Source organism: Tupaia chinensis, unplaced genomic scaffold (assembly GCF_000334495.1).
Source record: "Tupaia chinensis unplaced genomic scaffold, TupChi_1.0 Scaffold000061_1, whole genome shotgun sequence".
Lineage (NCBI taxonomy): Eukaryota > Metazoa > Chordata > Mammalia > Scandentia > Tupaiidae > Tupaia > Tupaia belangeri.
Window position 1 is genome coordinate 2,265,234 of NW_006159519.1, and position 14,993 is coordinate 2,280,226.

Sequence of the window (14,993 nt, forward strand, 5' to 3'; positions counted from 1 at the left end):
GAGAGAGAAAGTGGAAGCCGCCCCCGTGGGGATATCCATGCTGCAATCCCTTCTCCAATCTCCTCTCAGGATTTTGCGCACACATATCCAGGATGCTTTTCAAGCCATGGGGTCCAGGACTCGAACAGTACAGTCAGCCATGTGAGATTCAGTGGCCTTACCCACATCACTTGCTGGCCCAAGATGTTTAAAATGATTAAGATGCACTGCACCAGTGATTCTAGTAATATTGCCTATCTGCCAAATTGAATGCCGCATCATTTACCACTTTACCAAATCACCAAATATGACAAGGAGACAATTTGTTTAAGAAAAATTTTACTAGTATGTCGCTATTTCAGCAAAGTTATTGCAATGGGTTTCAAAGGCAGACAGACACACTGATCAACAGGCTCTAAAGTAATAAAGGAGTTTAGACAAAGTATTACACAGACCTGTGGGATTTACTGAAAGACAGACCCATAAAGAAATGAAATCTGAAAGGTTAAATCCAGTATTTAGCACCTACAATATCTCTGAAAGTAAAACGTTTAACTGTTTCAATCTCTCCTAATACTTTCTAGCTTTCTTCCAAATACAGTGCTTTCAAACCCCAAAGATGAATGAAGTGCATAAGAAGCCCCGATACTAAGAACATACAGCTAAAAGAACTAGAAATGTTAACTCAGACTTGAGAGTTTTACTTGGAAAGCACTTAACTTACTGTAACTGAACTGATCATGAGATTTCTGTGCATCGAATACTGTATATGAGGAAAATCTATGAATCGTAAGGTTTGCCAGTAGGGATAAAAATGAGCAATACACAGTATTATTCCTATCAAATGTTTTCTCATAAGTTATATTTATAACAAAACTGTAATTAAAGTATTTATCACACTTGCTTATTACACATTCGGGGACACAGCAGGGACATTTACATGTCTGATGGCTTGGCATCCACTTCATTGTGCTTGCTTATTTCTGTGATGGACAGGCTACACAAGCCACATCTTCCCAACAGGCAAGGTAATGCAGTAATAACGTCAAGTTCTCCAAAGAAAATAACTGGAAACTGTTTAAATACTGCTTTAATTAGGAATAATGGCTATAATAAAACAAATAACAGTATACATTACTTTCCAATGAACTTCAGTTTGAGAAACGGAATAGTGGAAATAGATCTTGAGATCTGAATCATGGCCTAACTGGTAGTTCTCTGAAATCTGGGAGATGCGTGAACAAGTCCTCAGGCGCAGTCTAACCCTCGCCCAGACCCTGGAGCACAGCCGTGTCATTCACCTACGGAACAGACTGAACCCAGCTAAGATCTGACGTGCTGAAGTCTACGCCACCTGGGACGCCGGCCCAAGGAAGAAGAGAACCAATGGTACTGGCTGGAGATCGAGAAAAAATGTTGCATTGGGCTGACCGGCTGCGTATTTTAATAAATGGCTCTGAATAAAAAAGTGAAATGCTTCCTTGTGTTTTCTCAAAAACGAATCAAAAGATTACAGAGTCCTACACAATCTGGAGCCCCGAAGTGGATGCTGAGCGACGAGAGGTCACTCCAGGTGTGGAATTTAGAAAGGTAGTCCTTGGAGTACATGGCACCGTGGCTCTGGCAGCAGATACAAAGGAATGATGCTCTGGAGAGGAGGTAGGGACGCTGCGATCGGCCAGTGGACAGACGAGGGTCCCAGCTAGAGGCGGGATCTGTTATTAGACAGCGAAAGAGCAGGTTTTAGAAAGGGATGCCAAAATCTCCCTCTTCTATCCACTGATCTGAGCTTATAATGCCGGCTATGTCCTGTTAACCCAGTTCTAGCTGACAACGTGCGTGGATGTGCGCTGCTTGTCTACACGAGCACAGAGGGCAAGAGCGCCGACACCGAAGTCTGGAGTGTTTAGATCCGGAACCACCACGGAAGGGGAGGCAGTGCAGCGCAGCACAGCACAGGGCGGAGTGCGATCACGGCACCTGCTGTCCTGGAGGCTCCCTACTAGCTGTTTAGCCACAGACAAGTGCCTTAAACTCCCTGGGCCTTGGTTTCCTCAGCTAAAAACAAAAACAAACAAAAACAGCGGAGAGCAGTTTCTACCTTGTAGGGTTGTTGTGATGATTAAAATGAAGCACTGTGAACAATACAGGCATATTATAAATGCCAGCGAGTATTCCCTATTTTATATCGCTCGTTAATTTACTGTGATAGAACAATCATCTATTCCGTTTCTTATAAAAAGACAGTATTTTAAATATGACTTATTTTATAGATAATTTATTTAATTCCATTTGTTATTATTATTTTTTAATTTGACCAGACAGAAACAGAGAAAGAGAGAAAGGGAAAGGGAGAAAGCAAGCTGCCAGGTCTGGGATGCGAACTGCGGTTGGCCTTGTGGGAATCCAGCACCCCTAACCACCATGCCTGCCAGCCCCATAAAAAGACAGTAATTTTAATCGAGAGAAAATACAACTAGTGTATTTAATAATAAAAATGTGACAATGAAGGCATATAATATACAAGATATTTAAAAAATTAAACTTTAGGGGCCAGCAGGTAGCGTGCTGGTTAAGGAGTTGGAGTCTTACATGGCCGACCGGAGTTTGAGTGTTGGACTTGGTGGCTTGAGACTCGCGCTGGATGCATGTACGTGCATGCCCAAAATCCCGAGAGAAGAGAGTGCAGTGTGGCCATCTCCCTAGGGGGTAATTTCTCACTTTCCCATTCTCTCTCTGAAGAGTGTATGTGTCCTATGGCAAAAAAAAAAAAAAAAAAGGCTTTTAAGAGCCAAAATTTTTGTCTAAAGTTCCTTTTAAAAATAAAGGCTATGGGGCCAGCATGTGGCATGGTAGTTAAGGTGTTGAACTCTCATGTAGCCAACCACAGTTCAAGTCCCAGACCTGGTGGCTTGAAACAAGGCTGAGTGCATGTGCGCGTGTGCCCAAAATCACCAATGAATAGAGGAGGGATGGTGACAAGGCCATCACCCCGGGCCATGATTTCTCACTTTCCCTTCAAAACATACATGCATAAAGACTACCCCATAGTTGGTGTATTATTTTGTTAAATCGTTAATTTAATTCCCATATAATTCTTCAACCTGCAGACACCTTGCACCCCAAATGGTAGAACTGAATACATTTTTCTTAGTTTCCCCCTCCAAGATCTTGCCTCACACTGGCCCCTGAATACATGGCTCTGAAACGAACAGTGTCCAACAGAAATATTTGTGTTAATGAAACTACCCAGAGATTCCTAATGTAAATCTCACTCACTTCAAAATTTCAGGTTGTTTGGATATTGATAGATTAGCCTCTGGTATGAGACTGTTCAAAACTCCACACCACCTGCAAGACACGTTCTAGCAGGCAGTAAGAGCTACACAGGGAGTCGTGGCAAAGAGGGATGCCAAGCTGGCGCAGCTGCAATTGATAAAACAAACGTACTCCATGGCACCAAATGAAGACCACACGGAGGTTCCTGGTTGCGCGTCTGAAAACTGTCAGTTTGGAAACTGTAGATGAGAAAGTGTGTAACCAAATAACACTAAGTGTCCCCAAACAAAGCCTTCTTAAATAACACATGTCAGCAGATGTCATCAGTTAGATCTCTGGCTTTCAAGAATCTGGGTGGGGACCAGCAGTTGGTGTAATGGCCATGTTGCTCGATTCCCATGTAGTTGACCACGGTTCGAGTCCCAGGCCCTGACTTAAACTCACGCCAGGCCTGTGTGTGTGCGTGCCCAAGATCCCAAGAGGAGAATGGAGGAGAAGGGATTGTGGCATGGACATCTCCCTGGGGGAGGGGTGATCTCTCGCTTTCGATCTCTGTCTGTCTTTCTGGCAAGCACATGCGCCCCATAGTAAAAACCTCTCAAAAAAAAAAAAAAAATCTGGGTGATACATGCATAGTGCTAAAAGGAGGCAGCTTTCAACGGCTGCATGGTTGTGTAGGATTCAAAAAATGGTACAAGAACAGACAAAATGCACTTTTCATGAAAGTATGGAGAGGAGGGTGAGCAGACTCATCAGACAGACTCTTCTCTTTCCACGTTTCTGCTGCTGCAAGTACTAAGAGAACACAGTATAAAGAACGGGTTTTCTAGTCAATCAGACCTGAGTCCACACCCCAGTACCTGTTAACTATACGACTTCGAGAACATCACTGAATCTCTCTGTACCTCAGTCTGCTCATCTGTCAAATGGGGAAATACTCTGCAGGGTTCTTATGAGATTAGGACTGCTATCTGTACACATGGCACTCGGCACACGGCAGGGATGCTCAGGGTGGCAGCTCCTGTGACTCTGGCTGCTCGAGAAGGACCGGGTCGGTGGCGGCCCACTGGTCTGGGCTGCTTGTTCCTTAGAAGCAGACACCGGTGTGAGAGTCACCTAGCAGGCGTGGCCACAGACTCCGTAGGGGAGAAGCAGCCTCTCCTGTCCCTTAGAAGCCTGTGCAAATGTACTTAAGGCTTCCTGCTGAAAGGTTCTTAGTATTAACTAGTTTGTGTACTTACTAAAGTGTATTATCTGCATATAGTAGAATATTAACATTCTAAACAAAGGAATGAAATTTATGGTTCTACCCACCAGGTATGGTTTCTTCTACAGGGCTCTGAAGTCAATGAAATACAATAAAACGGAATATTCAGAATCTCCCCATTTTCTTCTAACTGTTCCTTGCCTATTAAAGCCACTTGTCATATAGTCAGGGAAATCTCTGACCTAATTCTTAAATGAAAGTCCAACTAGGTAAATATCTATGATTGTTTTGAAATATGAAAACAAAATAGGCAGATTTCCTCCTCCTCTCCAAATACACAACAAATCCAGTCAGAAAACAATACAAAGGAGAAAAAATGAGAATTTAGTTCTCTACTACCAAATAAAATTTAGGTTAAATACATGTTTTAAGTATCAAGTTAATGAGGTGATTAGCTTAAACTCATACAGTGAATACACCACTATGATCGTGCATGACTTCCTGACTGATTTACCGTGGGGAGGGAAATGCGTGCACCTCCCGAATATGCAACACCTGCACGTAAAACATACAACTTCGCATTTACCTTCCATTCTATGGCTTATCTTCCACTGCTCATGCCTCTGTCTTCATAAATGGTAATTTCAATCTAAACATGGCTGTTAAGAAAACACACTGTCGAACACAATGTATAAAGGAGGAATATGAAAGATGATGTGATGATCTGTACAGACTTTGTTTTCTGTTTGCTTCCTTAAAAATGATTAAATTCTTCCTATTAAGTTAAACATAATGAAAAATATAAGAAATGTAATTATTTGTAGTATTGTATATGTAGTTCTTTCCTAACCACTGGTAAACTTACTTTTTTTTAGGAAAAAAAATTCTGAAAATAATGCTTTATTGTAGAACTTGTGGGGGGAGTTAACTGAGAATCCATGGAGGTAATGAATTCAGGGGTTCAAACATGTCCTGAAATTATATAAAAACTTTTTCTTGGGAGGAGGTCGTGATCCCCTAAAAGTTTAAGAGCCGCTACTGCAGAGTGTAAGGAAAGTGCTAAAATTATTGTTGGCTGAAAAGCCTGAGCATGTGTGACCTGTGGATTTAGAAAAATTATTGCCCCACTTCTTTAGTTATCAAGCTAAATTGTTTTTTTTTCCATTCTGTTTACCAAGTTCCCTTAGTGATTTTTCAAAACTGATGATTCTGAGAACAAAGGTGACATCACACACTTGGCAGTGCAGGGACCTCCGCTCTCAGTGCTCAGCGAGCCAGGGCGCTGGAAGTCTCACCGCACACTGTGAGCTGATACGTTTCAAGGGGCCTGCTGTGCAGGGTTTGCAGCTGAGATGCATTACCCACACTACCCCATTATTACTACAGGATGCCCTCAGAACCACCAAGAAAGATTCTGGTAGCCAGAATGCTAAACAGCTCACAGAGGCCTACACAAGGCAAAGGAAGAAGACATGCTTCCAGAGAAAAGGCTGCAGACGGGAAGCCCAAGGGAGGTGTGCAGGTCACAGGCAAGTATGGGAGAGGGGAGGGACGGTCTCCTTAGCCAGTGCCAGGCAGTGCCGTCGACATTTTCCTTTTAGAGATATTTAGACCTTACGATCCGGGCTAAAAAGATACAACTCGAAGTCCTCTCTCAATGGGGTCTGTCAGGAGGAGGCCTTGGGGAGCGTATATCTTCTCATTCTGCTCTTGAATGTATTTGGAGACTTTCTTCAGAACCTGACAGAAAGAAACACCACAGCATTTTACACACTTCAGTAGATTTCCCCTTGAGTGCCAGCTAGATCTCAAAATAGGCAGTGGGACCACTCTTGAGGCAGTCAGACGGACGGTCCCCTGGCGACCACAGCTGATGACCGGCTCACATCAGCTCCACGCAACACACAGCCCAGCGCAAGGGGCCCTTCAGGTCCCAGCAGCTTCCACACGATGCCAACACGATGCCCACGGAAGCAGCTGAGGACCCGCCCCCTCCGCCCTACTTCAGGCGCCCCTGTCCTGAACGCAGAGAGACGGTTGACTGTGTAAAGGCTAATTATGCTTCCCACAGAGTGCAGCGCAGAGTGCCGTTCTACTGTGGAGGACAGTTCTTGGCCTTCTTTCACACTTAAGCACTTCTCCCGTTTGCATGTGCCCATCAAGTCTAAGTACCGACATAAGGCTGGCCTATAACAAGAGTAGCTCGATCATTTAAAACTGCAAAGCCGATCCCCCTTGTACAGCACGTGGGCATCAGCTGGTGCAAGGTCCTGATGCCCGCAGAGTCTTGTGCCACTCTGTGGCCACACGGAGTGCTGTCGTAGCTCATGCCTGCCTCCTGGACAGGAAGCTGTTTATAAGTTTAGAGTGAAGCTTGAAAAAGTCAAAGCAAATGCAGACACAAACCAGAGAGAACATAAAGGAACTTCTCAAAATTGCCAAATCTCCAGCTTTAATCAGCAATTCTGAGACAGATAAGCTGGGAGAAAATAAATCTTAATAGCTATATCCAAAATCAAAGAGTTACATGGTTTATTTCAGGCTCAAAGTCATCTAGTCTTTTTTGGCTCAAATGTTCAAAGAGGCTTTGATCTGCCTCTTTAAACAACAATGTATTTCTTTAAATTCACACTATGGGCAAATGATAAAGTCACAACTTTATGTGTTGACCATGACATAAAGGGAAAAAATGTTTGAAATTAAGCAATAATTTAAGTATGGGTATAAAATATACCAGGCCAAACTATAAATTAGGATGTTACAACTAAGATGCTTTGATATTTTTAAAAATAGGTATTATTCAAAGAGCAATCTGTATTTTAAAAAATGATAAAGTAGCTTAAGAATACTATTTCTAGAAAAGAGGTTTTTTTCCTTCAACTAATTACCCGAAACAACACATATAACACCGTCCCATTTTCGGCTCTCCAAGAATTTGAGCTGTGCTTAGTCTTTATGAGCAAAACTCTTAGGCATTATCTTCCAATCAGACCGTCAATCACCCTAAAGTAATGAACAGAAGGAAGAGGCCCAGCTCAGGGCTCTCCATCTTTTCTCCAATTTCCTTCTCTGCCCTCCTGCCAGAAACAGAAACTGGAGACTCATTCTCCCTTCATCCCAGTCCCTTAATACTAGGGAGACACTCAGAAAAACACTTGCATGGCTGGCTTCAGAGAAAGGATTCCTTCAGAGCAGCTTCCCTCCTTGCCTCCTTGGGTACAGGTTACTAACAAAGAAACAGCATTCCTTTATTTGATTCAAGCATAACTCTGCTGGGCAAGGTTTTTATTTAAGCTTTAGTAGTATTCAAGTGTACCTGAACAAGAGTTTGGAAAGCAAACCATTCGTTTTTCTTTTTCTGTAAGTTCCAAATCTTTTACTATCTTGGTGAAAGCAACACTGTTTTAGGACAAGATATTTTTAAGTTCTTAAGTCTCTGTAGCGGTAGGAAAGCATTAATATGAATAAACTCATCCCGCAATCTCCATAACAGGACAATGAACCATTCTTGCCCCAGGAAGGTTATGTGGACACATTACATTTCATTATTTTTGGCAAATCAATGTTAAAACAAAAAGTAATATTTAACGAAATTATCTGTTAGTCTCCAAACCACAACAAAATCTTCACTTGTATAATAGTTACAAAGTGAAACACAATCAGACCTCGGGAAAGACTGCTGTCCTCCCTGAGAACATCCCACTGGAGAAAGCCCACTGAACTTGCAAGAAAAACAGCTGGAGGGAGGCGAAACAGGAAGGCCGGGCCGTCAGTGTTTTAGAAAACGCCCACACTGCCCCTCACTGTGCTTGGCGCGGAGATGACAGCACAGAGGGGTGTTTGCTGTTGATGAACAAGGCACAGCTCCTGGGAGGGGAACTTTCTACAGCCCATTTGTTCCCTAATTAAAATGGGTGGCAACAATGGAGAAATAACACTGAAGTCTTTATTTTCATTTTAAATCAATCAATAGCACATTATAGGAAAAAAATGCATGATTGTTCTAGTCAGTTTTAAAAGGCCTATTTATGATTTCAAAAAATTTTACCCACATGACAGCGTGTTAGCACCACTGTTTTGGCTTAGACTAGGAATTTCAATGTTTAACACAATAGAGACTAAATGACTCGGCCCTGTCCTTTCATCAAGTAGAGAACAATAGCACAGAAATTGTGGCTTTCATTTTTATAATTTTATCAAAAATACAAACATACATCTTTAAAGTTTTCCTTTAAAAAGTAAAGGTACATTGTATTTTAGTTATGACCATTCTATTAGTAACTTTGCATAATCTAGTTTAATGTGTTCACTTTCTTTAATTAAAAAAAAAAAAAAAAAAAGGAAAATCACCTATATAAAAAATGTGGCCAAGACTCAAGTCTTGGTTTCTTGATTAATTTTATTTGGTCATTACTTGCTTGATGACAGTTGCTTCATAACAAGAAAGAAACCTCTGATTGAGTCCACAAAACTTTACCTTATACGTTGCTAACAATCTCAACTGTTAGCCCAATATACGGGACCAATTCCCACTGCATTTCTGAGATGGAGACCCATCTTCCAAGGCTAATATCAAAAGGATTTTGAGAGCTGCTAAGTGTTTTAGCATCCAGATAAATTAGCAGCTGGCTAAATGTGATGAGAACTGAATTGAAAAAAAAAAACAAAAACCTTTATGAATTCACAAATATCTGATTAAAACTTTACACACTAACTTCATTTTAAAATCAATTTCAAGCAAACACTGTTAATCATTTACTATGTATAAGATAATTAATTCTTGTTTTGTTTTTAAGATTTTTGCTACAGGGTGTGTGTGCTCACCAGAGAGAGACAGGCAGAAACAGAGAAGGAAAGTGAGAATTCATCACCAGATGGCCATGCCACAATCCCCTCTCCTCTATCATCCTCTCAGGATTTGCGGGCAAGCATACACACATGCCTGGCATGTTTTTCAAGCCTCCAGGTCCAGGATTCGAATAGTGGGATCATGTGAGATCCAGTACCTTAACCACCAGGCTGGGCGTGGTGGCGCCCGCCTTATGGCAAAGACCTTAACCACCATGCTACTGGCTAGTCCAATGTATTAATTCTAAGATCCAGTAACAACTGAGAGAACTCAGAGAGACCTTGTCTAAGATCCCATAATTAGTTTGTAATTTGGCTGGCAACAAATTACCAACTTCTTTTTACAACTAACATCAGTAGGATGTATGTATCTATTTCAGCAAATATTCATAGACAGGGCCAATCTCTCAGTGTAGTGCTTAAGCGCTGTGCATAAAACAATCCCACATGGTTGACTGAGGTTCAAATCCTGGCTCCAGTGGCTTGCAATACATATTGGGTGCAAGTTTAATTGTTGCTACTAAATTATAAACTCTACCAAGGTCAGCAACCGTGTCTGCCTCAGCATACTGCTTAGTACAGTAGGCTTTTGATAAATAATTATCAAATGAATGAATCCTCACTCCCCTCTCACCCAGTGTATTATTAATGAGGAGACACTAAGACTGAATACAGACTGAAAGCTGAAAATGATCCTTGATCATCCTTTGAAAGTTAAACAGGGAGCCCTGTTAGCTGCGTTTCTGTGTGAGAAGCAGCTCAGCTATGTGAAAATACCATTTTATGTGAGATAGAATCATAGTTAACACTAAGAGACTACATGCCAGGGTGCTAATAGCTAAAAATCCTTTAGCTGCAGCTACAACCACTCTCTGCTACAGAGTCCCCGACAATCACGAGGACACTGCCATTAGGTGGGGTATACACGTGTAGATACTTTACAGCATTTCATCCCCTAACAATTGCCAGGCTTCAGTGATCCAGTAGGGCTTTATGGTGATTAAGTTAAAGCCATTCATTTATAAAAGCTGGGCTGGCAGCCTCGTTGCTAGGGGCACAAGACATCGTATGTGACCACAGTTCGATCTTGGCCCCAGAATTTTGAAAAATACACTCTGTGTGTGTGTGTACACACATGCACACCTAAAATCCTGATGGGATGAAGAAGAAGAAATTGCAGAGTGACCATGCCCCACTGGGGGTGCTTTCTCCCTCTGTCAAGCACACATGCCCGCTAACAAATTAAACCACCACCACCACCAAACAAACAAACAAACACAATAAAAACCAGTCAGTGACTGCCTAACTCCCATGAGTTGGTGTTAGCCATTAAAAGGGATAGAAAAAATGGTTAAGGCATTGTCCTTGACTTCAAGAAAAATACATACTTGAGGATGATGTCTTCAGTTCTTATTTTTATAATGGTACATTATACACTAGCTTTTCTACCTTCTTAAATGTAGACAGGGCTGAACCCTGGCCAATTCTACGAGGGCGTACCAATTCTGACCTGTGTCTAAAAGACTTGAGACCCTTCCTATGGGCTCTGAATACATGAACAACAGTAACATTTGAATCATTGTTATAAATGCCCCCATAAACTTGGTGCCAACTGTCATCATATAAACATAAATGTGCAATAACTCACCTGCTACATGAGTCTACGAGAGCTTGTGAAAGCAAAGGCAGCCTCACCTTTTCATAATGAGTCTCCATGCATAAGAAGATGGTGTATGCTGTTAAACAAGCCAAACAGCCTTCCAGGTATGACTGGCCCCCGAGCTTTTCTGCTTCTGCATAGAGGTTATTCAGAGTTCGGACTGTTTCTTCAAACTGCTGCCTATCAATCTGCAGGGAGACAGAATTTAGACAGATTCTGGAAAAAAGATCAACAACTCATGAATGTTCGCTGTTATCTTGCTCTTCTGTTAACAATCTAACCTGATAGTCAGCAAACAATTTCTTAGGCTCAGATTAAATCTGAACCTGCTACTGCAACTGCTTAGCAGTTTTGGGTATTGAATATCTTCAAAGCTCTGTATGCTATTTCTTTATATATGTACTTTATACTGAATGTCAAGTCACTTAAATTGTACAACTTATGCCTTCTATTAATTTATATTCATACTTATTGAGCACCTATTACCAGATATAATGACAGGTCTAGAGAAAGACGAGTAAGATACAGTCTCAATCCTCCAGAGTTCGCAGTTATGGAAGCAGGACAGATACGTAAATATGCAAATGTCATAAACTGACGGGGTACTATAACAGAGGCACACTAAAGTATAATGGGGTGCAAAAGGAAGGAGAAGGTCCCTGGGAGCAGGTTAAATTTTTTTTTTTTTTATAAGATTTTTGCACTTGCCAGAGAGGGGGAAAGTGAGAAATCGCTGGCTAGAGGGGACAGCCATGCAGCAATCCCTTCTCCTCCACTTTCCTCCTGGGATTTTGGGCATGGACATGTGCACATGCCTCACATGTTTCTCAAGCTGCCAGGTCCAGGATTTGAACCATGTCCCTAGCTATGTAGGATCCAGCACTTTCACCACCATGCAACTTGATGGCCCAGGAGCAGGTAATCTTGAATGCCTAAACACTGAAATTTAGGAGGCAAATGAACATTTTAAGCAGAAGTTAAAAGATGCAAGTTTTGTACTGTTTGTCAATCTCCCACCTCTTTAATTCCTTTTATTATAATTTCTGATTTACATTTACTCATTGTACGCATTTGTGAAGTGTAGTTTTTCAAAGCATGTATCCAATGTGTTAATCAAATCAAGGACATAAACATATTAGTCACTGTCAGTAAAAAAACCACTACATTATTTTGTGCATCTTTGATAATCATTCTACAAGGTTTTTTCTTTCCCCCTTCTTGGATGTATATATTGAGTTGGCGGTGACCTTTTTTTTTTTTTTAAAAAAAGATATTTATTCACTGAACATCTTTACAGCATACAAAATGGGTTCTCCCAGTGTGACTACAGTGAGTATCAGTCTTGACTCATCTCCTACCTCTCTGTTTTGTTTGCTTTTTTAAGAGAGATTTTGCTATAGGGTGCATGACCTCGCCAGAGAGACAGAGAAAATGTGAAAAATTCCCCCCAGGGGAGACGGCGCACTGCAATCCCTCCTCCTCCGTTCTTCTCTCGGCATCTTGGGCTCGCACACATGCGCCCAGCGTGAGTTTCAAGCTGCTGAGTCTGGGACTCACACAGCAGTCAGCAAGGCTGGAGTCTACTGCCCCAACCACCACGCCATCTGCTGGCTCCTCCTCCTCCTCTTTTAAACTAATTTTTGTTACTAACAGCTCCCAATGAACAAGGCAACCTCGCAAACTACGCCAGCTCTTCTTCAGCCCCCGTGACCCCGTCACCTCTTTTTGTTCAGTGACACCACTGCCACACATTTACCCAATTCTGCGACTGTCATCCATTTTTAACAATCTAACTATGTGCTTATCATTTATTTTTCCAGTATCACTCTACTTTCTTCTAATAGTATTTTATAGATTTCAAATCTCAACTTTTTATCCTGGGACTGGCAAGGCCTATTAGTAGCCTATTTCATACAACACTATCAGTCGTGGTAATAAATCCCAATTTTTCTGTCCTCATTCTAAATCTTACTCACCGAATGCTTCCCTTATTCCTAAAATTAAAAGCTACTTATTTACAGGCCAGATGGTGACGCAGTGATACTGCAACTGGACTCACATGGGAAAGGTCCTGAGTTCACACCCTGGGCCCTCCCTGGGCTGCCAACTGACAGTGCAGGTAGATGGTGGCAAGAAGGCCCTGCTGGGGATGCCTGTCTCTCTAGCTCTCTCTCATTAAAATAAATATAAACAACAACAAAAACTTTAAAAAAAAAAAAAGCTATTTACTTATAGGTTCTCTTTGATGATGTCTTTCTTTTCAATGCCAGGGTGCAGATGCACGCACATGTATGAGAGAGACAGCACCTCCCAGTGGGGTGTGGTTACACTGTGGTCCCTTTTCCTCCATCAGTCAGGATTTTGAACATGCACACACACGCGACTCATGTGCTTTTCAAGCAGCCCGTATGGTATTGGAACCACGGTGGCTGTGTGGGAGCTGGCTCCCAAGCAGAGCACTTAGCTGCTGCTCTACAGATCTGCCTGTGACATCTTTCTTTACACAGAAATAGACTCAGGAGGGGCTGGCAGGTGGTGTGGTGGTTAAAGGCGCTGGATTCCCATGTGGCTGACCACGGTTTGAGTCCCGGACCTGGAGGCTTGCTTTCTCGCTTTCCCTTTCTCTCTCTCTTTCTGTCTCTGTCTGGTCAAATTAAAAAATAATAACAACAAATGGAATTAAATAAATAGCTAATTCTTTTTTTTTTTTTTTTTTAAAAAGACAGACTCAGGAAAGAAAAAGTCAAAGAACCTCGAAACAGAGTATGAGATAGTATACTCCTATGGACAAAGTTTTCTAAAAGTATAAAACAAGTTATGATTGACTTTAGGTTAATAAAATCCCTTAGGTTAGAAGTTGTTGAAATCATTTGTCCTTCACATGGAAAGCACTGAGGGCACCCTGAGTCGGTGGCATGAAAAGGTTTAACGTAACCTTTAAAGTGGTGGTGCTCTACCTCTTATTAAAAGGAGCTATTTTAGGGAACCAGCAGTTAGCGTAATGGCTATGTCGCTGGACTCCCACGTAGTCGACGGCGGTTTGTGTCCCGGACCCGGTGGCTTAAAACTCACGCCGGGCGTGTGTGCGTGCGTGCCCAAGATCCCGAGAGGAGAATGGAGGAGAAGGGATTGTGGTGTGACCATCCCCCCTGGGGGGTGATTTCTCGCTTTCTGTCTCTATGTCTCTCTCTGTCTGTCTGGCGAGCGCACGTGCCCTACAGTGAAAATCTCTCCAAAAAAAAAAAAAAAAAGGAGCTAATTTAAATGTCCCTGCATATTAGTTTCTGACAAGGTAGGGTTAGGGCTCAGACCAGGGGCAGTAGTCTTAGATGCAGGGTCAAGACTGGTCATCTGGGAACCTACGTCCGAGTCCCCTTCCTGAAAAGGGCAGAGGGGAACAGCTCAGTCACCACGCACTCATGGCACGTAATGTTCGCCCAACGGGCCTTCGTCAATGCCTTCGGTTCGTCCACCAATAAATCTACAAAGTCTAAATAATTTCAGTCATACACAATTTGCCTACAATGTTATGATCTGAAGAAGAAAGTCTTTGATTTATATTTCTTTACACATGATGATTCAAAACCATGGTCTCCAACCCAGAAACATCTTATTTCTTTCAGATCAGAATTACTGTTCTTACCAGAAACATTCACTTATATGCCATAATATATAATAACTCATAAGTTATTCCAAAATTACAATGCTTTACAGGGTGGAGACAAATCACAGGTCAGTTAAAAAAAAAAAAAGAAAGAAAAGGAAAACGAAAGCAAAAACAAAAACAAAAACAAGGTAAAGCATTTTAAATGGGCTAATCAGGAAAGAAAACGGGACCACCAGGTGGTGTAACGGTTACTTTGCTTGACTTTCATGTAGTCGACCATGGTTTGAGTCCCGGACCCAGCAGCTTAAAACTCATGCTGGGCACATGTGCATGCATCCCCCAAATCCCAAAATGAGAGTGGAGAAGAGATTATGGCATGACCATTCCCCCTGCGGGGGGGGGGGGGGGGTTTT

General features: G+C 42.0%; 1 protein-coding gene across 1 annotated transcript in view; it reads right to left on the reverse strand.

Annotated features, from left to right (window-relative positions):
* Positions 1–301: 301 nt before the first annotated feature.
* Positions 302–14,993, reverse strand: part of GOLGA7 (golgin A7) — a 17,983-nt gene continuing 3,291 nt past the window's right edge. The window contains exons 3-6 of the mRNA XM_006141678.3: positions 11,009–11,161; positions 6,104–6,205; positions 5,052–5,114; positions 302–1,694 (exon numbers count right to left, since the gene is read on the reverse strand). Coding sequence (XP_006141740.1) covers positions 5,067–5,114; positions 6,104–6,205; positions 11,009–11,161 — 303 coding nt within the window. The 3' untranslated portion in view covers positions 302–1,694; positions 5,052–5,066. The remainder of the gene's footprint in view (positions 1,695–5,051; positions 5,115–6,103; positions 6,206–11,008; positions 11,162–14,993) is intronic.